At 34.6% G+C, this 27,483-nt stretch overlaps 2 protein-coding genes across 2 annotated transcripts in view; one reads left to right on the forward strand and one right to left on the reverse strand.

Moving 5' to 3' along the window:
* Positions 1-5,814: 5,814 nt before the first annotated feature.
* Positions 5,815-27,483, reverse strand: part of LOC148950672 (uncharacterized) — a 122,265-nt gene continuing 100,596 nt past the window's right edge. Inside the window, exons 8-9 of the mRNA XM_089091700.1 lie at positions 20,798-21,050; positions 5,815-6,110 (exon numbers count right to left, since the gene is read on the reverse strand). Of these exons, the coding sequence (XP_088947826.1) occupies positions 5,972-6,110; positions 20,798-21,050 (392 nt within the window). The 3' untranslated portion in view covers positions 5,815-5,971. The remainder of the gene's footprint in view (positions 6,111-20,797; positions 21,051-27,483) is intronic.
* mnb (minibrain) lies at positions 23,387-25,121 on the forward strand. The gene has a single exon (XM_089091355.1). The coding sequence runs from the start codon at positions 23,387-23,389 to the stop codon at positions 24,899-24,901; it is 1,515 nt and encodes a 504-aa protein (XP_088947481.1). The 3' UTR covers positions 24,902-25,121.

The following is a 27,483-nucleotide window of genomic DNA, read 5'->3' on the forward strand; positions in this document are numbered from 1 at the left end:
CAATCATTATTAGATGTCACGAAACCAAACTATCCTCCATGAGAAGAGGAACCAATCATAATCAATTTTGTGGGAAATATAAACTGTACGTGCTAAATATTTCCCAAAATGAAGTGTTAAAAGAAGAGAACCAACCAGTCATTATCGTTTTAATCCCTCAATGATGATGTATCATTATAACAAGAATCAAAGACAATGCATCGAACATAGAACCTGAGACAGAGTTTTAATCCATCCATAGTTACTCTTACATGTCATAACATAACTCATGACCCAAATAAAGGAAAGACTATGCGTGAAAAAATTACGAAAAACAAAGACTTTACGAGTGTTAAATTTTCCTGGTGATAAAAGTATCCAAGAAGTAATACCCAGACCTTTGAAAAGAACACCCGTTTCATATAACCAATTTCTCAAAATTTGTATAACTAATGAACATTTCAAAGACTCAATAACATCAATCTAACGTATTTGACATGACAAACCACGCACGGAAAGATTTGTGCAAGTAGTCATACTTAGGAACAATGTAAACGCTTATCCCAAGTGCCAAAAGATGAAACACCACGAAGAAAAACCATAATCAATTAGCCGACACAATAATTAGTTTAAAGGAAGCCCAAAATTAAGTTACAACATATTTGACTATTATGGACACGTAGAATGATGAAGTAAGTATGAATCTTATGTATCTAACTATAACTTATGTGAATAATGAAAAACTTTTCATAATCAGTGGAAAATAAGTGTAAATTACACTATCCTATATTAGCAATCGTATATCAAGTTTAAAAATCATATTGTGAAACTTTTTATTTCCAATGATTTATCTTATATATATTGTATATTAGTGCTCTTGAGGTCAGTTTCGTATCGTATCATTATAGTGTCAGGTGGAAGTATAGTCAAGTTTAGAGAAATAAATATGTACCACTTTAAGTAATAAAATAGTCACAAAGGCAGAACTTAATTAGTTAAAACCATGTAGAACCGGTTAGAACCAGTTACGTATCGTATCATTATAGTGTCAGGTGGAAGTATATTCAAGTTTAGAGAAAAAGGAAATATGTACCATTTTAAGTGATAAAATAGTCGCAAAGGCAGAACTTAATTAGTTAGGACCATGTAGAATTATTAGCATATCAGTTGAAGGAATCTTAGTATCAGGTGAAGGGAATAATAATTATTACATAATCATATAATCAAATGTGTTAGTCAATAGAAACTCTTTGACCCTTTCGTCAAATAGAGTGTATAGGTGGTGGACTTTAAGGTGATGTTTTAATACATGTAGTCCAGTAAAACAATCGGGAACATGAAAAAAAATATATCTTACCTAAGATAAGTTAATTCAATTAACAAATACTAAGTCAAAATAAAAAAAAAAAAGGGAGGAAAGCAAAATCAAAATGTGAAAAAGTAGGAAGAGCAGGGCAACACAACAATGAGGACATCGTTAAGAACGGGAAGGATGATATGTAATGGGATCAATTTCCAAGACCCCGAAATTTTCCAATTAAAAATAAAATTGCCCAGAAGACAAACCCAAAGAATTCAAGTAACACTTAATTGTCAAATTTAAAAAGTAGCGAAACATTGTATTACAATTGTAACTGAAAAGAATCGTTCCCACAAAAAAGGCAGCAGCAATAAATATGTGTTCCGCTATAATTACAAGGTATAAACCCTAAAAACATTTTCTCGAGATACAAAAGTAAAACTAAATATTCCGCTATAATTACACGGTATAAACCTTAAAAACATTTTCTCGAGATACAAAAGTAAAACTAAATTGTCCGCTATAATTACAAGGTATAAACCTTAAAAACATTTTCTTGAGATACAAAAGTAAAATTAAATATTCCGCTGTAATTACAAGGTAAAGCTCTAAAAACATTTTCTTGGGAGACAATGTAAGACTATGTAGCTTGCTTTAATTATAGGGTAAAAACTTTGTTCAGCTAAGGAAAATTCCAAAGTGAAGTTTTAAAGAGTAATAAATCGTATCAAAAGTTAGTTAAAATTGAATAGCTGATTAGTACAGCACTGTCCAATAGTAATAGAGGACCAATAGGATCAGTATAATACGCTCTTTAGTAACGCCCGAATGTAACCTTCGGCTAAAATCTCAGAGTATAGTATTTTCGAACTGAGCAATTTGAGTTAGTCTTATTTGTGTCTTACAACAGTCTTATTTTAGTCTTAAGTTAGTCTTACACCAGTCTTTTTCCAGTTTTATGTGAATCTTGTTTGAATCTTATGAGTCTTACTTGAGACTCGGGCCAGTTTTATTGTACTCATTTCAACCTATATCTTAAGTGAATTTAATAGACAGTAGTACTGAACGTTACTTGTATTACCAGTGAGCAGTTTTAGCATAGTGTCTTTTACTGCAAGTGTTTTGATATACCGAAGCTCTGTTCCAGTTATGTGAGTAAATAAATGCATCACTTTCTTATTTTATTCTCTTTATGCTACTATTTCTCGAGAAAGCTTTTCCTTGTGGCTCCACTCGCTCTCAAGGGAACCTGAATCCATTCAATCTGATTTCGACTCGGTATGGCCGTTAATGCGAGCTCCCCATTCGTACAGTTAATTTAAGCTCCCTACACACGAAGTTCCGCCTCCATTTAGATATAATGATCACGAACCGTCGACTAAGAGATTAACTGAAAATCCCCATTGCAATAATTAATTTAAAACTCCTATACATAGAAATAACATATAGTAGAAGAACAAACCCCCTTTTATTGAAAACTTCCCTTTCCGTTAAATTTTTTTTTATTATTAACAAACCCCCCCCCCATTACATAGTCCCCATTTATAATGAAATACATCGATCCATTATGTATTTCTTACATTATCTTGTTGAAAGATATATGTTCATAAATACTGCATTCACTTATTACGTCATATATGGTTACAACCTACGATTATGACGTTATTCATCCAGCTTGTACATGAAAATGCAGTTTTTTCTGTAAAAATTGGTCCTATTTTAAAAACTATTATTGTTTAATTACAAAAGGCATTAGATGTAGCAATCTACTTTAAAACGAGCCATTAAACAGCTTTCTCTATGATTTTCCAATGCCCAGCTAGCGGAAGAGAAAAAAAAAACGGAAAAAAAGATGCCGTCGATGCAGAATGTTGTAGTTCAAGCCATTTTTCTTGTTGCTCAAGCCAACATATTTTCTTTGTTGTTCAAGCCAAGAGACTGTAAGTTTTCTATATAGGAGTTTCGGACAAGGCGTTTCTAATCGCGTACTTGTTGTTTCGATCTGACATTATTTTTTAGGAGTTATGGACTATTGTATTTCTTAGTATGGGAACAAAAAAACTATCATATATATTTTAGATATAAAAAAATTACCTCTCACCTTCTTGATTAGATATTCTTTATTACATTCCCTTCTACGATGACACTACAAGGGGGAGCTGTTTTACGTCACCGGTTTCACCGGTGTCACCCATATTATAGTTTCTTTAATTTGCTGATAATTACACGCAAATTCTAACTGCTTTTTTAAGAGCTGTTGAAACAGGAATTGACCTGCATAAGGAATTGAAGAAAAATTGCATCTAAAGCCCTGGTAAGAATAAGAAGAAATTTTTGCACTTGGCAGAAACAACATTTCATACTCAAAACATGGTTCATTTTTCACTTGGCTTAATGGAGGAACGAAAGATTACCATGCTTTTAAGGTCGAAGACCAAATATAAGGAACAACCCATTAAGGGCAGCCAAAGCCTGAGCTGCTACCCAACCAAAAGCTTTGTTGACTTCGAAAAATTAGCTTTGGTTGATGTTCTCAAGCCTAGACAAACTTTCATGTCGGCCACGATAGTCCAGCCAATCAAGTTTAGCCAAAGCAAAATTACATCATTTTTATACAATCCTGAAATAGGCTTATACCAGCTTTGCGTCTCACTCAGAATATCTGTCTTAGCCTTTTCTCCAATTAGCCATGGCTTGATGGCAAATTCATTTTAATTCAAAAATCAATCCATTACCCTGAAAGAAGTAGAATCGAGGTTAACACCCACAGCACGCATGGACTAATTGTGGTACATTTTGACTTATCGTGGTGTACAGTGGCGGATCGAAGATTCTGGTAAGGGGGCGGCTAGAATTTGTGTTACTTTTCTTCTCGACACACTCGTTTGAGGAAGAGCTACTAAAATCCCAAATGCTGGTCTGATTACTGACTTCTGTGTCCCTGTTTTGTCTCGACAGATTCAAAAAAACTTAAGTGAAACTATGGCAAATTTGACTATTGTACGTTTTGAGTCAGGACTTAGCCTATTTTTGCACCGGACCAGGATTGTCTTGCATTTGTACAAAATCAGAACTTGGCTCATTTCTTCAGCGAGTATGGACATGGCTTGTTTTGTATAGTGAAGACTTAGTTCGCTGTGTACTGAGTTATTCCCCAGCTTAAACTCGAAGGTCATTACCCTGAACGAGGAATCGGCAAGGCAAGATCTCTTGACAAGCAGCTTGGGTCACCACGACGCATCGATCTGAAACAGGGTACACGATTTTTGTTGCGTCAAACAAAGCCATCTTGATCCCTTCCAGCGAAGGTTCAACAGATACTTCAAACCTAGTGAACAAATTGGGTAAATGAATAGCAGTATATCGAATTCATGATTGGCCACGCCTTTTAAGTTCAAAAGGAATTAAAATTGGCTACGTTGACCTCCTTAACATCCTTAACCTCCTTGACCTCCATAACAATCTTATACCTCCTTTTCAAGTACCTGCTGGTTTACTATTTAGCTAGTTTTTTTTTTCAAATAAAAGGTCCTTTTACATAGGAAGTACAAAACACACGTAGTTACTATTCTTTTCATTACTCGTATCCATGCCAAATTGATTGTTTTATTAAGTTTTCTTTTTATTTTATTCAACCAATTGCCCCCATATAAAATGGATACACAATCCTGAGGCGAAATCAGAAACGATGAGACGACGGTAAGGTGGAAGGGGGTGTAACTCTTTACCTAGAGTCTTATTCCATATACTTGCTTAAGTTTCTCCGATTCATGGGACAAAGAGGCACTGTGGGTTAAAACAAACCTCTCAAACAAGTCAGTCATTGTTGGTACAATGCATAATATCCCGAGGATAACCTGGTAACGTGAAGCATACCGCAAGTACATCAGAAGAAAATTCCCCAGATCGGTCATCATTCTACATGGGAATTTCAACGTCGTGGACGTTAAAATATAGTGGACATTGCGCTGCGAAAACTGCGTCCACGTCACCGGCTGATCAAGAGGGATGTGACTTGTGTGAAATGTTTCTGCCCTATTCACTCGAGCGTCCACTAATGGATCTTGATACGAGACGTTGATCTTATTAACAAGATCGTGCATCCAGTTTGTAGTCCGATGAAGCCTTATCATTCAATCACAGGTAATTTTTTCAATCCAATATATATGTTTCAAACCTAACTAAATTCTTCTATTTTATTAGTTTTTCCAGCCTAATTAAAGCAACTTTTGGTATTCAGTTAAATGTATAAACGACATTTTTCATTATTCCGGAAAATGGTGCTTTAACACTATGAAGTATATGGCGTTTTAAAAATTGCAACGTTGAATAAACCACAGACTGCTTTTCACTTTCTTTTGTTATTATCAGAAAAGCCAAAAAAGTGAAAGAAACAAAAAAAAGAAAAAAAGAAAAAAATACACTACATTACTGGATACATATCGGTATTCAGCAAAAAAAGAATTAATACTTAATATAACAAGCTTTTTTTGTACCATTTGTACCAAGAAAAGAAAAAACACAATGAGACACTGTTTCAACTGAATAAACACTGTATTCCATTTCACAAGGAAGGTATACACTTCAGAGTACAGGAAATACAAGAACAAAACAAAAAATTGGCTCAAATTTATAGGTCCACTGGCTTCTAAAATCTTGGAAATATGATCAGATTTCTAGGCTTTTTCAAGATTAAACATGTTTTACCGCGAAACTCAAACGAGTTTCAGTTTGAGCATCAACCATTTTAGCACTTTTTACGCATTTTTCCACTTCATCTGGTAGCCCGACACCAACATCAACAACCCGTTTAACGTAATACATCAACTGCCTAAAAAAAAAAAAAAAAAAAAAAATATAAGAATAAATAAAAAATAAAGGTAATAAAGTTCACACTTGCAATAAAACTATTGCGTTAAAAAATAGAAAGGGTACATCCAAACAGTAAGCAAAATTAATAAAAAGAGAAATTCAAGTTCTTAAGAAGCTTAAATTAAAGTTCTTCGGTTCAAATTTAAATTCTTAAGTAAGAACTTAATCTGACTGCTCAAGATAAATAAAATACAGTTTGCTTGGTAATTTGAATGCGAATTCCTCAACTCACCGATATATATATATATATATATATATATATATATATATATATATATATATATATATATATATATATATATATATATATATATATATATATACAGTTTGCTTGGTAATTTGAATGCGAATTCCTCAAATCACCGACATTTTTTTTATTTTTGTCGATTGTCGACAATTTTCAACCTTAAGCAAGACAAACACAAAGCTTACAGAGCTTAATTAAAAACTAGAAAAATAAAAGACAAATTAATTTACAAATAAAATAAATGCAGACACAATAAAAATGCATATTGGTAATAAAATATCGTACCCATAAAGAAAAGGATATATTCAAAGAGTTAGGGAAACTGACCAGAAAATAAACTTAAGTGCTTAAAAAAATTAAGTACTTTAGAAACTTTAACAGTTCTGTCTTTAATAAGAGCTTAATAAGATTGACAGTGCATCATTAAACGGCAAAACTAGATAAATTCAAAAGGAGCATAATTTTATCTTTTATTTCACGAGTGGGATTATAAAAATTTCTTCGGTAGGGAGGGGGGACGATGAAATGACAAATTTTACTTGATAATTTGAATACACAGTGCCCAGAAATTCAAGAAATTTAGGATCTTGGGGCGGTTGGACCCCAAGCCTCCTCACATACGCACGTTCCTGTCTGCAAGCTTGCAGCAAGTTTTATATAACATTATCTACCAAATCATTATTCGATACTATCTGCAAAGTTATAACAGCAAATATTATTTAAGTTATCTTTTCGATGGAGAAATGGCCTAATAATATCGATGTATCGAATATATCCAGGATCGTATACAAGAGGGACCTCGCCCCCTCCCGAAATCCAAAACTTTCCCAAATTTCAGGGTACTTCTAATTCCAATAATCAAATTTGAACACAACCTGGCTTCTAAAATTAACGGTCAAGTTTCTTGTGACATAACTCTTCTGAAAGTAAGTAGATTATTATTTTTTTTTAGATTCTGATTACTTGATTCAAAATATTATATTGATCACAAAATATTTAGGGGTTAAATCCATAAAATATTATGTTATCTTAGGATAGTCTAGGCTAATGCACCTGGTACCGGCTCTCTTTTTCCATTCTTGTGTAAAACTTATTGGGTGTAAAATAGCACATTTGAAGCTGCAACAGCCAAATTTTCTATTCCTTTTTTTCGAAACAGCAACATGCATAGAACAGCAACAGCAACAGACGAAACAGCCACTGGCATAGAAGCAACAAATGCTGATAGTAAGAAGTTGGACAATGTAAGAATTTGCTGTATACATATCATTAGCCAAAGTTGCTCTGCAACATTTTTCTGGGGAGGGGGGAGTGGAAATAAAAACTACTTTATTTACCAGAAAAGCACCATATTGTTGGTTTTTGATGGGAGGAGAGGACGATTCTCTCCATTCGATAAACAATTTTCCAATATATCTGATCCATCCCTTAAATTTCTATATTTTCAATGTGATTCACTTGTTTTACATTTTTCGCCTTTCAACCTCCCTATTCACCATGGTTCAGAAGCAACAATAATCCGAATCTGGATTTTGGACTGTAGGTGGGGGGAGGGGAGAGGTGGTAAGAATTATTAAGACTTAACTAGCAACTTATTTTTGCTTTTTTCATACCTTTTCTTGTATTCTTACTACCTAGTACCTGTTACTGGCATCAAGTTTTCAGTGGCACTTTTATAGACGTGATACCTAGCGCCAGAACACAAACTTTTATTTATTTTGGAGGAAATGGGGAGGGGGGGGGGTACTGGTACATTAATTACTTAAACTCTGAAACCATTATATCAGATGAAAATATTATTTACATTGATTTTATTGGCCCATTTCTGAATTTGCTTTGCCCATAAATTAAATTTCAATGGCAAGATTTAGCTAGCCCATGAAAAGATAAAAATAGAACTTCAATACGAAACAATTTCTTTCCTCTTGCAAAATTATAAAATTGAAAACAGGCTAGTCTCTTCAAATGATAAATAAAATTATATCGTAGGCAAATTTATGTACAAGAGAAAAGGGACATTTATCTGATAATAAATGGGCAAGGGCCCCAACAATTTAAATATATACAAATTACACATTTTCAAAATCTCAATTGTGTGAACTTTTTAATAGTATTAATTTTAAAAACTTTTTCAACAAGATACGTTTTTCAAAGAAAAGTAAAGAGCTCCATTAAGCCAAAAATGAGCAAAAATAAAGTCAAATAATCTTCCAAGCGTAAAACTACCACAAATCACTATCAGTAAATAAATAAAACCCAAAACGAACAGAAATTACAATAAATAGACTCAAACCGAGCAAAAATTAACATGAGCAGGGCTGATGACCCCTGTGCCTTCTCAAGACCAAAATACAATTTACGCTTTACAGAAAATAACAATCAAACAAATGACCGTGGATTGTCAGTTTAATTGACATATACCGACATTTCATCCTTAAGGTTTTGATAATTTTTCATTCATGAAAGTAAGAAATGTGAAAACCATTTCAAACACTTTCAATTTCGCATGAAATGAGCTGTTTTTGAAGCTTCTACGGCAACAAATGGCCATCTCAAAATTTCTATCAGACGCATTTCGGGAAATACGAGGTGTGTGTGTGTTTGGGGGGGGGGGGGTTACAACTCTCCAATCACTCTGAATCTTAAAAAGGGCACTAAAACTTTTGCTTACCAATCCAACGAGCCGTCTCCGAACTTCATACGATCACACTCTTTCTATATACCTTATATGCCCCCAGGGAATAACTTACAACCCTTGCCCTGAGGGCTGTCAGTGTGTGTGGGGGGGGGGGGAGGGTGGTGGGTTAGCATCCTCAAAGACATATTTTCCGGTTCTTTCAATTACTTTGAACAAAATGACTATCTCAAAATTTTGATTGGATGTGTTTGGGGAAATGGTGGTCGTGGGAGGGTTAGTTATATAAACTTACAACTCTTGCCCTGAGGGTTAGTTCCCTCCAATCACTTACAACTATTAATAAGGGCACTGACCCTTTCAATTTTCAATCCAATGAGCTGTTTTCGAAGTTTCTACGACAACAAATGGCCATCACAAAATTCCTATTAGATGAACTTCAGGAAAATACGAGGTGTGGGGGATATCCACCCTCCAATCACTCTGAATCTTAAATAGAGTTCTAGAACTTCTGATTACGAATCCAATGATCCTCCTCCGAAGTTTTTACGATAATCCTTTCTATAAAAACCTTTTATTCCTCCAGGACATAACTTACAATTCTTGCCCTGAGGGCTATGGGGGGTAGTCATCCTCAAAGACATATTTTCCGGAGCTTTCAATTAGGTTGAACAAAGTAGCTATCTTAAAATTTCCGTTGGAAATGTTTGGAGAAATGGTGGGCGTGGGAGGGGGGTTAGTTTCCCTCCAATCACTTTCGACTATTAAAAAGGACACTGGCCCTATTTTGAAACTATAAAAAAGACTATAAAAAAGGACACTGAAATTTTGAAGGACATTTCAAAATTTCTATCAGATGTATTTCGGAAAAATACGACGTGTGGGTGGGGGGGGGGGTATCCACCCTCCGATCATTCTGAATCTTAAGAAGGGCACTAGAACTTCTGATTACCAATCAGATGAGCCCATCCCGGAGTTTTTACAATCACCCTCTTCTATATATACCTTATGTCCCCAGGGCATAACTTATAACCCTTGCCCTGAGAGCTGTGGGGGGTTTGTCATACTCCAAGACAAAATTTCCGGACCTTTCAATTACGTTGAACAAAATGGCTATCTCAAAATTTTGACTGGATGTGTTTGGGGAAATGGTGGGCGTGGGAGGGGGGTTAGTTGCCCTTCACTCCCTTTTGACTATTAAAAAATGAACTAGCCCTTTTAATTTTCAATCGATTGGGCTCTTTTCGAAGTGCCGAACAAAATGGCCATCTCAAAATTTTTATCAGATGTAATTCGGGAAAATACAAGATGTGTGTGGGGGGGGGGGGGGGTATCCACCCTCCGATCATTCTGAATCACAAAAAGGGCACTAAAACTACTGATTAGCAAGGGTGAATACGATCACCCTTTCTAAATATAGCCTACCTTATATGCCCCCAGGGCATAACTTACAACCCTTGTCCTGAGGGCTGTGGGGGGGGGGGTGGTTGGGGTTGGCATCCTCAAAGACATTATTTCTGAATCTTTCAACTACGTTGAACAAAATAGCTATCTCAAAATTTTGAATGAATGTGTTTGGAGAAATAGTGGGCGTGGGAGGGGGGTTCAAATAGCGACGAAGACCACACTGCCTTTCCATAATAAACAAATAAGTAGAACAACAGGGAAATTTTTATATAAGACAGTGGAACGCAACTTTAAATGAATATTTCGACCCTATATCCAAGGGCCGTCCTCAGAAAAACAGACGAAGAGAATAAAAACAATATGAAAGAAACTTACATTAAAATTCATTCATTAAAGATAAAAAATGGTTTAAAAAAAAATGTTTTAAAACAGCCCTAATATCATTACTTCAAGGAAGTTCAACCAGGACTGGTATTCCAAACGAAATGGACAGAGAACAATTCATTCAGATGGAATTAAAATACTTACAGACAAGATTTTAAAGCTAATCTCGCCTTCTTGGCAGCTAACCTAGATGGTCTATTCGTAATAGGTTGACTGGAGTTATTTACTGGTTTTTTAATATAATTAGTTAAATCATTTTTAATTAGATTTGTGTATAGGGCATTAAGTGAATATTCCCCCAAATCTCTATTTAAAGAAATATTACTATTTATTTTGATTTCAATTGCCTCACGAACAACCTGTTTTATGCCTAAATCATTGCTAATAAGGCAAGTTTCTTCAAAAAGCATTTTATGACTAGGGTTATCATATATGTGACTGCTTAAAGCCGAATCGAGGGAAATATTTGTACTATTAGAATTTAAAGCTTTAGTTATGTCATCTTTGTGTTGTTGCAGGCGTTTCTCTAAATTTTGATGGGTTGTACCTACATAAAAATGACCACAGTCACATGATATTTGATAAACCCCTCTTTGGCGAGTAACTGGGGTTATATCTTTACCAGAATTTAAGAAATTCATGATTTTAAAATTATTTGTAAATACGACCTAAAAATTATTTTGTGTGCAAACTTTTTTTAAACTTGTAGTGACTTTTGGAATATATGGAAGGTAAATTATATTTGAGGGCTTGACGGGAACTTCACATTGCAAAAGACCCTTAAAGTACCAAGGACACCTTAAATGAAAACTAATTCATTAAATTGGTCAAGTGCAAACTTACACAGCCATATACGTCTTAAATTAGTGTGAAAAACCGATAATTCATTTTTTAAGGAAAAACATCGCCTGTTTACATAATGTATTCCAATACGAAAGTTCGTGGCCAATTTCAAAAATAAAGAATGTTCGCTGTTAAACAGCAGAAAATGACCAAAAAATAAATAAATCAGCATATAGCCTTAGAAAGTGTTGTTTTCTTGTATGTTCTGGTAAAACAGAAATCGGAACCTAGCTCAGCAAAGCTCTTTTCTTTGAAAAATACTTTTAAGGAATGCTTCTTGAAAAGAGCTTGGCTAGACTAGACCTAGTCTTGATGTTACTAGGATTTTTGGCATTCCAGGATCTTTTAACCATGAAGCAGTGTAAAGGTTAACATTAATGATTCTAAAAGAAAGTATCAATATATAGGCTACCCTATTGGTAGTTTTGCAGACCTAATGACTTCCACTGATAGCCTACCTTATGTAGGCTAAGGTAAGAAACCTAGTAGGCTGTGTGATTTGCTTGAATATTTTGATATAAATCTACCTCATAGTTACTATATAATAGTAGCATATACCTTTCATGCTTTTTTTATATTAGAAATACAAATTACTTGGGTGAGCACTGTTTGACTAGGCCTATTAAAGTCATTGGTTCTTTATACTCTAAGCAACAAATATTGTCATTTACTCTTATATACAAAGCACTATAAAATCGAAACAATAGGCAATATTGTGTTTCCTTTAAACATAGAGAATGATATAAAGTCTTCTGTATGACTTTTTAAACATCAAATTATTATAAAGAAACATGAATAAAGTTATACAGAAAGCTTTTTGGTTTTCTCATTTAATATATGATCCACTAAAATGTCATACAAAATAAATAACATTACCCCACTGATACATAGAGAAAACAACGAAGTCATACAGATGGCTTTTCATAGTTCCAATTGCAGTTCAGGCAACTTGGTGGTCACATATCAAACCTAAAACTTAGTCAACCTACCTGAGAATTTATGTGGCCAGGAAAATTAGGCTTAGGATGCTTCTTCATCAGCAAGTTCCATAGACATTGTCTGTTGTGAGTCAGCCCAAAAATCTTAGTCATCTCTATTGTAATTCAAGTAGACTTTCCAAGTAGGCCTGTCCGCCTAGAGTCTAAGGCGTTTTGACCAAGTTTTAGGATTAACATGACCACTAAGTCACCTGGATTTGCAGTCCTCAGTTAGAAAACCCAATCTATAAGCTAAGACAGTTACACTAAAACAGAATTAATTGAAAATTGGTTGACTGAAAAGTCGCCTGGCCTTGTGTGCAAACAAGTGGCATAGGGTCTACCTGCCTAAAGTCTTAGACAGGCAACCCAGTTTATAAGCTCAGACAGTTACACTAACACAAAATTGATTCAAAATTGGTTGAACCAACAAGTTGCCTGGATTTGCAGGTGAACAAGTGACATACGTTCTGACTGCCTCTAGTCTCAGGCAGCTCAGGGCAGCTGAGTTTTAGGACTAACATATGAACATCAAATTGCCTGGACTCACAGGCAAACCAGCAACAATAATAATAATCGATTGAATTTTCAGAACATATATCCTATAGGCCTTCAAAATTGGTTGACTGAAAAGTTGCCTGGCCTTGTGTGCAAACAAGTGGCATAAGGTCTACCTGCCTAAAGTCTTAGACAGGCAACCCAGTTTATAAGCTCAGACAGTTACACTAACACAAAATTCATTCAAAATTGGTTGACCCAACAAGTTGCCTGGATTTGCAGGTGAACAAGTGACATAAAGGTCTGCCTGTCTATGATCTGATGCAAGCGCAGCTAAGTTTTAGGGCTGACATATGAGCATAAATTACTCAAAGACAGACTAGCAGCAATAAACCTCCTGAACGGAATTTTCAGATCATATCTCCTATAGGCCTTCAAAAAATTATGGGTCTTTATTTATAAAATGAATACCACATTGTTATACTAAAGCAATACAGGAAAAAAACATACTCTTCTAATATCTGGGGAACATGCGAGAAGCGAAGTTTGGTTAATGCTAGAGAAATAAACAAAATAGGATAAAAATATAATAGTTTAGAAACAAATTTTGGCTGTATATTTGCACATTAGGGGGGTGGGGGTAAAGCATAGCATATAATAAATACATAACCTAAACTAACCTAGGTACCTTTTTTCCTCCTAAACACCAAAAAACTAAAGCTTGAATATAGTTCCTGGAGTGAGAAACCCCTTGTTTATAGAGCATAAGATAGGAAATTACTGGGTAATGTTATCTGTTCTTGGCTTTTCTCTAGTTGCATTCTTGCATGTTGCCTATATATTAGAACAGTACCAAAAAAAAATTTAGTGGAACAAAACAGGAATTATATTAAGAACAAAATTCGAGAGTCATGGCTTCTCTGAATGACAAATGTTGATTAAATAAAGCAATACTATTAGATCTTTATCTGTCATTGTTATTATGTAATATATATTATTGTATTTATGAATCATATACAATATATTATTGTATTGTTTGTACTTGCCATTGTACACTGTTTATTCTAATTCAGCATTAGGCCACATAATTTTGGGGTGCCAATTATTTGAGGGGGGAGCAGTTGCCTCAGTTAGACTGTGAAAAATACCTTCTTATTTCTATTTTGCTACTTTTTATTTTATCATGGCTAACTGGTTATTTTTGCCCCATTTACATTTTGAGGATTGGAATCGCTGACATAATTACCAGATACAAATCATCAGCACAACTGGGTTATATTTTGTTTAGTGATGAGCCTGAATAAAAGACTCTTACTTAGTTACTTCATAATAAATAAATTATTATGGTTATTAGACTCTGAAGTTGATACCACGAGCCTATGCTTTACCCCCCCCCCCCCCTAATATTGAAATATATAGCCTAAGTCAGCTTCAATCATTAGTCAGCTACATATGACATATTTTTCTCCTTAGCCAGTTATTTAAAAAAGCAACTTTTTGAGCATAGGGTTACTAGGTTTCTATGGGCTGTTCTGAGCCTTCTAGCCCCTTCATGGCTCAAAATTAATAGTCACTGTAAAGTGATTATTTAATTATAAAAGATCATGAAAAATAATCATTACTTTGAATTGTGATGAAACACTAAATTTTGTTGGAAACTGAAGTCTAGGCTATATACCAAAAATACGGTGTTGCTTTATAATTCGGGGTATATTTTTCACCATTATGGAAGGAGGGAGGGGGGGGGAGTCTTGATAAATTTAGCTATATATGGATTTGCAATGGAGTTCTGACTATACGTGTGTCTTATTTTTTAGGTCAGACCATCTTAATATTAAATTAGGCTAATCAGAAAACTTTGAATATAGCTTTGAACTTAGAAGCTTAATTTTTTTATAATGCCCTTTGCCTATCACAATTAAAACAGTTGAAATGGGTGACTTTGATATTGATTGTTTTTTTTTTTTTCTCTTTTGGATTCTTAAAAAGATATCTTGTATTAAAAACAGGTACTATCAAGGTACTATCACTTAAATATAATAGCTCCCTATACCCCCCCCCCTCTGGATACTATCTTGATAGGATACCGTCTGTGCTTTAAATAACAAAAATATTTAACTTATTCGCACCCCTTATTTAAAAAAAATCGAGGTATTATGATTTAAATATTATAGCTCACTACTCCCCCCCCCCCTCTCTGGATCCCACTTTGATAAAATACCATCTCTGCTTTAAATTAGAAAAAAAAAAATTTGGAGATCCCTGCTTTCAATAAAAAAAATTTTTACAAATTAACATATAAATGTAATACTTCCCCCCCCCCTCTGGATACCACATTCATAGGATTCTGTCTCAGATTTCATTAGAAAAATAAGTTAATTAATAATTAACTAGGTCACTATATGGTTCAAACAAACAAACAAAATAACGTTAAAAAGCTTAGTGTTCCTTGAAAAAAATTGAGGGTATGAGTAATGGGGTACAAAGACAACAACAAAAATGTCAAAATTACTCAGATATACCTCAAATTATTGGAAAACTGAGTCATAGATTTGCCGTGGCATTCAATAAGATTCAAAGAATACAATTAAAAGGGAGCACACACAAAAGCCAAATTAGGCCAGTACCCTATGAGAAATTGCAAAATACCCAAGACAATGAACAAGTCCTAATGGGGGGCCTTGGGTCTATCACAATATTTCAATGGTTTCCTAGGGAATTTGATATCATTTTCTTCTGTCTCCATTTTAAATGAAAAAAATAATTAACGTTTTGGCATCCCCGCTTTCAATAAAAAAATGAGGTATTATCATTTAAAAATGATAGCCCCCTATCCCCCCTCCTATAGGCAATAATTTACAATTTATTTTTGAATCATATTTTTTAGGTAAATTCCAGTTAAATATTTAATTCCTAAAACTTGTTCATAGCTTAGTCTATAGCTAAATTTGTCACAATAGAATGTTTTTTTTTGGGATTCAACTTGAAAATAAAATTCTTGACTACAAACGATGTAAGAAATAGCAATTGGGAAACTGCATTCGAAATGATTTGAACTCATTTCATAAAGATCCTGTTTTTTGTCAACATATGAAGAACTGTGTATATTGCAATATTTGCAATTGCATCTGTCTATTTTTTATGCAAAGTAACAAAAGAGACGAAAATTAATGAACAAGAGAGTAGTGAATAATTATGGTATGCCAAGTAATATTTGGCAGGGAAAGTCCCTGGTGATAAATCGCTAGGGGTGGCACCGTGAATGCGTGGTTTTGGGGGATTCGGGGAACCAAATTTTTTTTCGGGGTGACGCATAGATTTTCGGGGAAATACCCGAAAATTCGGGGATAGTGGAAGCCCTGCTTGATTTCTAATCAGGAAAATCGAAATACTAAACCACACAAGAAGGAAAAACTCCGAATTTGCGGTTGACGCAATAAAGAATTGCCGCAAAATTAATTTGAAATCGACCGAACGCCGCCGCCTCTGTCGGCAGCGGTGTGCCTGCGGCGCGCCGTTGGCGTTACGACACTTCGGTGGCGCCAGGCCTCTCGTCGGCGGCGTTTGGTCGATCCGCCGGCGCGGCGTCGGGGTCTAGCTGGAACAAGTATCCTGAAATGGTATCTTGCATACCATCTAGCGCTTGGTCATCATCAAAATATTTTCTGACACATCAGAATAGTCACTTTCGGAACTTGAGGTCATATTTTTTCACAAAATGTATTTTCACTAATATATATATAACAATCAACAGATTTTGTAAATTTGAATTTTCACAAATGAAAAACAGTGTCGGATTCGTAGGAAATAGTTTTCGCTAATATTATTCAGCTCCGAAGTTTATCGTTGTTTTATTATTGACAACACTGTTTTGCGAATTTATTCAAACTAAAAATGCTAATAGCAGCTAAACAAAAACTCGTAAGAAACCCGGATTTTCAGGTATGAATAGACCTAAAATAGATTAAGAGGGCTAAATGTGTTTTAATTTTGGTGTCCTTGGTACTTTAACTTTACGGGAGTGTCTTGCCAATCTTCGGCTAATTGTATTGTTAATAAAGACAATAGGATAACCGTTTCCAAAAAGTATGTCTCTAATAAAATTTAGTTCATCTGCGATGTAAGATTCAGAGCAAATGTTTAAGGCACGGTCAACAAGAGATGTAACAACACCTCTTTTAACTTGTGGGGGTTGATTGGATTTAAAATGTCGATATTTGTTATTTTGTGTGGGTTTTCTGTAAATTGTAAAATTCAGTTTATCAATGTCGCAAATAATTAAAACATCCAGAAACGGTAATTTATTTGCATTTTCAATTTCTAAGGTAAATTGTAAATTTCGGTCACATGTATTAAGGTGATCTAGAAAGCCCCTAAGTTCATTTTCCCCATAATTCCAGAGCGATATTACATCATCCATATAACGCCCCTAATAGACATGTTTTAAAAATATGAATTTAAGGCCCAATTTTCAAGATGTTCTACATAAATGTTCGCTAATAACCTGGATAGCGGTGCTCCCATAGGGAGACCATTTTTTTGTTGATTAAAAAGAAGTACAGAACTGAAAATACATTGAATACTTATTACAAATTTCGACTAGGGACATTAAAACCTCACAGTCTATTCCTGTTGTGGAATCTTCAATTAAATGATAATTTTCTTCTATTTTATTTTAATAACTGCTCAGATATTGCTACATCAATATTTGTGTACATAGAAACTATGTCAAAACTACTTACCATTGTATTTTCTGAAATGCTTGCACTTTTAAGTTTTTCTACTAAATCTACCGAATTACATATGTACGATTTTTGGGAATAAAGTAACGGTTTGAAGGCTGTACATAACCACTTTCCAATATTGGAAGAAGGGGCTTTCGTACATGCTACAATTGGCCTTAAGGGAATACCTTGCTTGTGTAATTTCGGTAAACCGTAAAACTTTGGGCAAAAGCTACCTCGGGGGAGAAATTCATAATATAATTGTGGGGTGATTTTGCCATTTTGTTTTAGATTCTTTAGTTCGGTTATAATTTTAAAAAACAAGTTTAAAAAAAGTTTGCACACAAAATAATTTTTATGTCGTATTTACAAATAATTTTAAAATCATGAATTTCTTAAATTCTGGTAAAGATATAACCCCAGTTACTCGCCAAAGAGGGGTTTACCAAATACCATGTGACTGTGGCAATTTTTATGTTGTTAGAACCAATCAAATTATAGAAAAACGCCTGCAACAACACAAAGATGACATAACTAAAGCTTTAAATTCTAATAGTACAAATATTTCCTTCGATTTGGCTTTAAGCAGTCACATATATGATAACCCTAGTCATAAAATGCTTTTTGAAGAAACTTGCCTTATTAGCAATGATTTAGGCATAAAACAGGTTGTTCGTGAGGCAATTGAAATTAAAATCAAAATAAATAGTAATATTTCTTTAAATAGAGATTTGGGGGAATATTCACTTAATGCCCTATACACAAATCTAATTAAAAATGATTTAACTAATTATATTAAAAAACCAGTAAATAACTCCAGTCAACCTATTACGAATAGACCATCTAGGTTAGCTGCCAAGAAGGCGAGATTAGCTTTAAAATCTTGTCTGCAAGTATTTTAATTCCATCTGAATGAATTGTTCTCTGTTCAATTCGTTTCGAATACCAGTCCTGGTTGAACTTCCTTGAAGTAATGATATTAGGGCTGTTTTAAAACATTGTTAAAAAAACCTTTTAGTTTTAATGAGTGAATTTTAATGTAAGTTTCTTTCATATTGTTTTTATTCTCTTCGTCTGTTTTGCTGAAGACGGCCCTTGGATATGGGGTCGAAACATTCATTTAAAGTTGCGTTCCACTGTCTTATATAAAAATTTCCCTGTTGTTCTACTTCTTTGTTTAATAGGGAGGGGGGTTAGTTACCCCCAAATCACTTTCGGCTATTAAAAAGGGCACGAGCGCTTTCAATTTCCAATCGAATGAGCCCCTTTCTAAGTTTCTACGACAACTCCTTCTATACGAAGGAGTTGCCCCGGTCAAAAAAAAAGAACAAAAAATAAATAAATAATACATTGTGCCCACATCGCTCTTTACTTAGGCAGCACTATTGCGCTGCCTATGATATGCTTCTTGAATGCTAGTACATTATAAGCCACATTATTTAAATTATGTAGACATTCCAAATATATAGAAAATTTTAAGTTTAATTTTACCCATCAAAAGCTACGAACCTGAGAAAATTTGCCTTTCCTCAACCTTCACTCTTGACGCTAAAGCTTGGCTTTTGTCAGATTATCTTTAAGAAAGGCTGCTCGAAGACAAGGGTTGTTGAATTTGAATGAAAAGTATTTTTAAAGAACTCTAAAACTTTAGCGTAAAGAGCAAGGGTTGAGGAAGAGACAGCCCCCTCAATTACGGAATAATTTTGGATCGTTTTAAGCTTTAATGTTGCTCCTTAATTTCAGTTGAGAAAACTTGCTGTTTTATTCAATTTCTGACCATTTTTCAAATAATTCCAGGAAATTCCCTTCCCTCCTCCCCCATGTAAATGTTCCCCCAGGAAAACCCCCAATGGAGACCTGTTTTTTTACATGATGTTTATTTGAAGTCCAAGTCATTGTTTGAAGCGGCCGATAGGTGCTACACTTCCTAACACAAGGTAAGCTAGAACGGAATGATAGTGCAAAAATATTAAAAAGTTCAAAAACATTAAAAAGTACAAAAAAAGGAAAGAAAAAGTGGGTTTAAAGAGAAAGAAAAACCTTTTGTAAAGCAAAATTAGATATAAATACAAATACAAAAAGTCAATATAGTAAATACAAATAAAAAAAGTCAATATAGTAAATACAAATACAAAAAGTCAATATAGATTATATTTTTTCCAAAGGAATCATTTTCTTAGTCATCCTAAGAGTGAATGACAAAGATAATGAAATCAAATCAAAGTTTTATTAAAGTTTCTATAATCAACTTCACAATTTTGTTGGATAATGTTAGCGGCCTTTTTTTTTCTCAGAACAAGATATAGCTCCCCATTAGTTTCCCATAATCTTAGGCACATTCACAAACGAAATTGTTACTTATTATTGTAGTTGTGCAAATACAATGAAGCCCATTCATCGATAGCACATAAAACCTCTGAGTTTTCCTTATTGCATTGATTTTCTATTGATTGTAGTTGTGCAAACGCAATGACCTTACCTTGTAGCAGCATAACCGTGGTACTTCTAGCAAAATCAAATTAATATATTTTTAAAGAAATATATTTAAATATATATATATATATATATATATATATATATATATATATATATATATATATATAAATATATTTATATAATATAAAATTTATATGTATTTTATATATAAAATATATATTTTATATATATATATATATATATATATATATATATATATATATATATATATATATATATATATATATATATATATATATAATATTTGTTCTTTCAAAAAGTCGAGTTAGAAACCCAAAGTATTTTAGAGATAACTGGTGACTGTAGATTGTAGAGAGATATAAATAACAAAAACTGAAAAAAAAGCTTCAGATAACGGCAGAGGACTCGCCATTCTAGCATACTGCAAATTGTTACATATCTTCTACCTTAGCATAATCAAAGAGATATGTTTACCGGTGAACCTGATCTTTGTTCTTCTGAAGGGCTCTAATTTTGAGATCAATTGCTTTTTCTTCTTCTTGTAGTGCTTCTATATGGCCAAGAGACGTATACAACTCTTTTGATGTATTTAATAACCTCCTAGTTGTATCAAAGTTGGAGGCCAAACCTCCTACTTTAAGACCATTGTCTCCTGAATAGACGTTATTTGCTAATATGAATGTATTAATTGGATGCATTAGTCTCCTCTCTGAATTATGACCAAAGTCTGTAAAGCATAACTTTATAAGGTTCAATAAATTTTGGTACTAGCGCACGAGGGGAAGAGAACTATAGAAAGATAGAAGGAGAGAGGAAAGGATTAATGGAAGCAACCTGATAAAAATGAATACGTCATAGACGAAAACAACTGAAGTTTATATAAATGGGTGCTTTAAATCCAGTGCTGATATATCAGACTGCACATTGAAACTGTAATGAGGGATCGGATGCACAGAGAAAATTAACCTCATAGGCTTCTTTTGTCGAAATTTATTTTTTGCAGTTGCAAATACTCTAACATAAAAATGATTTATATATAGATAGAAAAAGGTAATAAAACAAGAGCAATGGCGTGTAGTCATGAACAGTGTGGGGAATAATACTTCCCCTTCACTAATATATTGTAAATCTGAAAATAAAATGTCCGACGGCTGCTCGGCCTTTCCGTAAGATGGCTAAATGCACATTACCAGAGACTGTCATAAAATGATATGCATTAATCTACTAAAAACTTTTTCTTTACTTTGACAGTTATTAGAAAAACAAAAAATACCTTACCAACTCCCGAATAAAGCATACCTGGAGATGTTGGAGACAGCAGTATAGGAATTGCTTATTTTTGGATTGTGGTTTTACTTTTCTCCATGTGGTGCTTTTCATTTTTTATGTTTCATTTTCTTTCATTCTAATGTGGAAATAAACTTTTCCACACTATAACAAAGAACGATACTTGTCATCTTTTTTGCAATTCTACGTTTGCGCTCCGATTCAAATTTCAATAGATTTTGTTACCAAAGAGCCTATTCAATCTTACCTTCTGTAGTGAATATTCGCCACAAATAGTAAAAATTATGTGTTTTATTTTCCTTATAAAGCATCACCCCCTTTTATTATCCAGAAAGCGGCCCTGCTTCCTTATTCTTCAAAGTCACCGCATGGCATGGATATATATATATATATATATATATATATATATATATATATATATATATATATATATATATATATATATATATATATATATATATATATATATATATATATATATATATATATATGCTATCTTTATAAACGAGCAATAATTGTATATTATAGTCTTAATTTTAGAAAAAACCTATTTATGTGAGTGACGTTATTTTTATATAGTATAGTAATTGTAGTTTATATAGTAATATAGTTTATATAGTAATTGTAGTATAAGAATATTAATTTTAGAAAAAAGCTATTTATGTGAGTGACGTTATTTTTATATACATCAGTATTGCAATGACGTTGCCACATGCTTAAAGAGCAAAAACTAGTATTTGCAAAAATATTTGTATACATTCTATAACAATTCCAAAATCTTAAAAAAGAAAACCAAAAGTTTGAACCTTAGTAGATATCGTTGTTGGAAATCGGACTTGCTGTAATCATCAAATATCTTTGAATAGACAGCTGTATGAAAAGACATTAAATTGCCTAAAAAACAAAAAACTGGTAATTGCAAAAATATTTGTATATATTTTTGCAAGGGATTACAACAATTCCAAAACCTTAAAAAAGAAAATCAAAAGTTTGAAGCTTAGTAGAATCGTTGTTAGAAATCGGACTTGCTGCAATAATCGAACATCTTAGAATAGACTTTAGTATGAAAAAACATGTAATTGCGTAAAGAGCAAAAAACTGGTAATTGCAAAAATATTTGTATATATTTTAACAAGGGATTATAACAATGAACAAGGGATTGTATATATTTTAACAAGAGAATCAAATTTCTTTAAAAAGACACAGAATTGAAACATATTAAATTGCGTAAAGAGCAAAGCCCTGGTAATTGCAAAAATATCTGTATATATTTTAACAAGGGATTACAACAATTCAAAAACCTTAAAAAAGAAAACCAAAAGTTTGAACCTTAGTAGAAATCGTTGTTGGGAATCGAACTTGCTGTAATAATCAAATATCTTTGAATATAGAGCTGTATGAAAAGACATTAAATTGCCTAAAGAATAAAACGCTGGTAATTGCAAAAATATTTGTATATATTTTAACAAGGGCTTACAACAATTCAAAAACCTTAAAAAATATAACCAAAAGTTGAAGCTTAGGAGGAATCGTTTTAGAGAATCGGACTTGCTGTAATCATCAAATATCTTTGAATAGAGAGCTGTATGAAAAGACATTAAATTGCCTAAAGAATAAAACGCTGGTAATTGCAAAAATATCTGTATATATTTTAACAAGGGATTACAACAATTCCAAAACCTTGAAAAAGAAAACCAAAATTTAACAGCTTAGTAGAAATCATTGTTAGAAATCGGACTTGCTGCAATAATCGAACATCTTTGAATAGACTTTAGTATGAAAAAACATGTAAAAACCTATAAGCATATAAACGAGGTGTATTATGCAAAAAAGAAGCGGCAAGCTCAGCCAGTTCATGCTGAAGATACTTCAACGAGTCACACGACGAAAAAAGAGAGGAAAGTTTATAACGATGGTTTTGATGACGATAATCATGACTACATTATTCGACACGGGGAAAAGTTCCTGGATAGATATGAAATCGATTCGCTGATTGGTAAAGGATCTTTTGGCCAGGTCGTGAAGGCGTATGATCATGAAGAAGGATGCCATGTTGCAATAAAAATAATAAAAAATAAGAAGCCCTTCCTTAGTCAAGCGCAAATTGAAGTCAAACTTCTTGAAATGATGAACAAGGCAGATTTAGAAAATAAATATTACATAGTTCGATTGAAGCGTCATTTTATGTGGCACAATCACTTATGTCTCGTATTTGAGCTACTTTCTTACAACCTGTACGACCTGCTTAGAAACACCAATTTCCGTGGCGTTTCATTAAATTTGACGCGAAAATTTGCTCAGCAGTTGTGCACCGCCCTGGTGTTCCTAGCGACTCCTGAGCTGTCAATAATACATTGTGATTTGAAGCCAGAGAATATTTTGCTATGTAACCCGAAGAGATGTGCAATTAAGATTGTCGATTTTGGAAGCTCCTGTCAGCTTGGACAAAGAATACATCAGTACATTCAGTCGAGGTTTTACCGATCACCAGAAGTCCTATTGGGGATACCATACGATTTGGCCATTGATATGTGGTCACTAGGTTGTATACTTGTCGAAATGCACACCGGTGAACCGCTTTTCTCGGGGACCAATGAGATCGATCAGATGAATAAAATCGTAGAAGTTCTCGGAATGCCCCCTAAACAGCTGTTAGATACTGCCGCTAAAACCAGAAAATACTTTGACAAGATGCCAGATGGCTCTTATGTTCTTAGAAAGTCAAAAGACGGCAAAAAATATAAACCTCCTGGCACAAGACGATTGCACGATACAATAGGAGTGGAGACGGGAGGTCCAGGTGGAAGAAGACTTGGAGAACCTGGGCATGGAGTCCAGGACTATCTTAAATTCAAAGATCTGATATTGAGAATGCTGGACTTTGATCCGAAAACTCGAATTACTCCCTATTACGCCCTACAGCATAATTTCTTTAAAAGAACTTCTGACGAAGGAACGAATACTGGTGTAGGTGGATCCACGAACGTTAGCCCAGCGATGGATATTCAAGGAATTCCGGGAATGCAGCCAGGACCTTCCAATGTTCCTTCTGGCACCAGCTTGACTCAAGTAACCTCTTCTGGTGGCTTGCCTGGATCTCTTTCGTCAGCCGTCTCCACTATGAATCAAAGTTATCTCCCGATCTCTCCTGCACCAGGCATTGGTAGTGGATTATCAAGTCGAGCTCGATCTGATCCAGTACAGCTTCTACAATTCACTTCAGCCGCCGGGTATAATATTGCCATACCCACAGCTATGGATTGTGACCCCCACAGACCAACTATACAATGAGTGATTGGGCATCCCCACCCCCAAGCGAGGTCACGTTACTCGCAACCAGGGCCTCTACCAATGGACCCATATATTCCTACAACCGAGCCACCGATATACCATAATCAGCCGGCTTATGCGAACCTAAGTGGACTACCCCAGAGTGTTTCTTCACCCTCGTATTTTGGTAGTAGTGCTTTTAATTTCCAAGTGGGTGGTCAAAATCAGGGACAGAATAACGGTGAAGAACTAATGCATGATGTTATTATACAGACAAATCCCTTGACCAGTCATGGATAGAAATAGGCGAGTTTTATGCATTTTTGGCCGATTGAAAATGCATGTTTTGGACCTCTTTGAGACGACCAGTATTGCTCAATATAGTGATTTGAAGAGAATGTGTATTGTCAACCCTGGTTTGTCTAGCATTCGTAACTTTGTAATCTTTTATTCTTCTATTTGTTTTGAATAGTTTTCAGGAGTGTAAAGGTATCTAGATTAAGTTTTGTTATACGCCGTGTCAAACAATGCGGAAATCCTAAAACTACTAAGTAACTACATAATGTTTGTGCACCAAAAATTGGTTTCTATACTTAAAAAAAAAAAACACAAAAAAAACGGAAAATATCCTTATCATACCTAAACAGTACTGGTAATGAAAGGCCTAGATACCCCGACCTCGACTCTGCTTTCTTTTAAACCCATATCTAGGGTTCTAAGTTATTTTTAACTAGAATTAGTTCATGTTTATTAGTACTCAAAAAAGGATGTTGTTTTTTTTATGCTAATTATAATCACCATGAAAAATAATTTATTTGGTGCTTGTTTCTTCTCTGCAGCATCTATTAACTCGGATACCAAACTTTTTCTTTTTTCTATACATATTTGCTCATCAAAATTTTCAAATTTCAGGCGCAGAAATTGAAAGAATTGCAACAACTGTGATTTTATTACTGCTATTATTATTACTGAAAACTAGTTAGGATGAATTTACCCATAGGAAACAGTACAATATAGATTTAATATTCCTTCATAGTAGAAACTCTGCTATCAGTGGCAATTATGTTTTCATTAGAAATTGTTACTGCTCTTCTTTTATTTTTGCGGGAGGGGGTGTTCATTGTCGTCATTTTAAAGTATGAATTTTGTAAGATCGAAATGGTTATGATCAACTAAAATACCGTACCTAAAAAAAATTTTTTCCACGTGCGTTAATTCACCTGTGCAATGGACACAAAATATGAAACAAAAAATGTTTCTTACAGGGGCGTCACGTATTGCCGGAAAGGGGTGGGGGCTCCAATACTTTCAGCCAGTCGGTAAAATAATGATTTTTTTTTAGGTAAATAGGCCGATGGAAATAAATTACGCCAAAACAATGGAAGAATATCGGTCTCATTCAGGAGAAAAATATTTTAATAGTAATATCAACCAAATCAGTAAAAAAAAAATGACCAACTAATCGGTAAATCCCGGTAGGAAGGCGCGGACCAAGGGAGGACCCGGTCTCTGGGGATCTTGAAATATAGCTGGAGCACCCACGTCTGGGGGCCATAAGTTCAGGCGGAGGAGGTGGAAGGACCCTCTGATGTGCACTGGGTAGGGCCCATCGGCGTATGGATACGTCCCACCAGTTACAAACCTTCTCCCAGCAATGGGAAAATTGCAGGTGATGCAGGACGCCAGAAAGGTGCATTATCGGTAGTAGATATAGCCGGCCCCTGCTAGGGATGGAGAGGAGTGGCTTACCGCCGTCCTGAAATTAGCCAAGAAACCTCTTTTCCTATAAAATATGAAGTACAAACGATCAAGAACGAGAACCAATACTACCGCGTCCGGGGAAACCGACGAAGTTACCACGTCCGGGGCAACCGACGAAGTTACCGCGTCCGGGGCAACCGACGAAGTTACCGCGTCCGGAAAAACCGACGAACTGACGACCCAGAATCTCCCTTTAACAATGTTGACAACTCCAAACCCGGAGGCTGTGCTTTCTCCTAAATTGATTTTATCTGTTGGAACCCTGAACGTTTGCTAAACAAGGCAAAATAGATCTTGTCCTAAATGAACTAAACCGATATAAATGGGATTTTGTGGGAATTTCAGAAACATATCTCCCTAGCACCGGCGAAGAAAGGATCGGCAACACCAGTCTGATAGTGTCTGGGAGAACCGATGGCGTCCATCGCCAAGGTGTTGGCTTTTTGATGTCGACTAAGGCACGAAGATCCCTGATTTCCGTAACGCCTGTGTCAGAGCGGTTGATTATGATACGAATGAAGGGATCCCCGATCAACATCACGATCATACAAGTCTACACTCCTGACTCCAGCAAACCAGATGACGAGTCTGATAATTTCTACCTTCAACTGCAAAGTCTAATTGACGCAGTTCCTAAAAAAGAGCATATTGTTGTTATTGACGACTTCAATGCTATTGTTGGTAACGATTCTGCTCGAAATGAAGATGTTATGGGTAAATTTGGCCTTGGACGATTTAACAAGAGGGGCGAACGCCTCATTGAATTTTGCAGAGACAGTGATCTAGCCATTACCAATACTCTCTTCAAACATAGAGAACGTCGTAAGGCGACATGGACTTCG

Source organism: Artemia sp. Qi Xiang Cuo, chromosome 7, assembly GCF_049724085.1.
Source record: "Artemia sp. Qi Xiang Cuo chromosome 7, ASM4972408v1, whole genome shotgun sequence".
In the NCBI taxonomy this organism is placed as follows: domain Eukaryota; kingdom Metazoa; phylum Arthropoda; class Branchiopoda; order Anostraca; family Artemiidae; genus Artemia; species Artemia sp. Qi Xiang Cuo.

Excerpts from the sequence above, each read along its gene's own strand:
- mnb (XM_089091355.1), top strand. The coding sequence starts at position 23,387 with ATGAAAAAACATGTAAAAACCTATAAGCATATAAACGAGGTGTATTAT.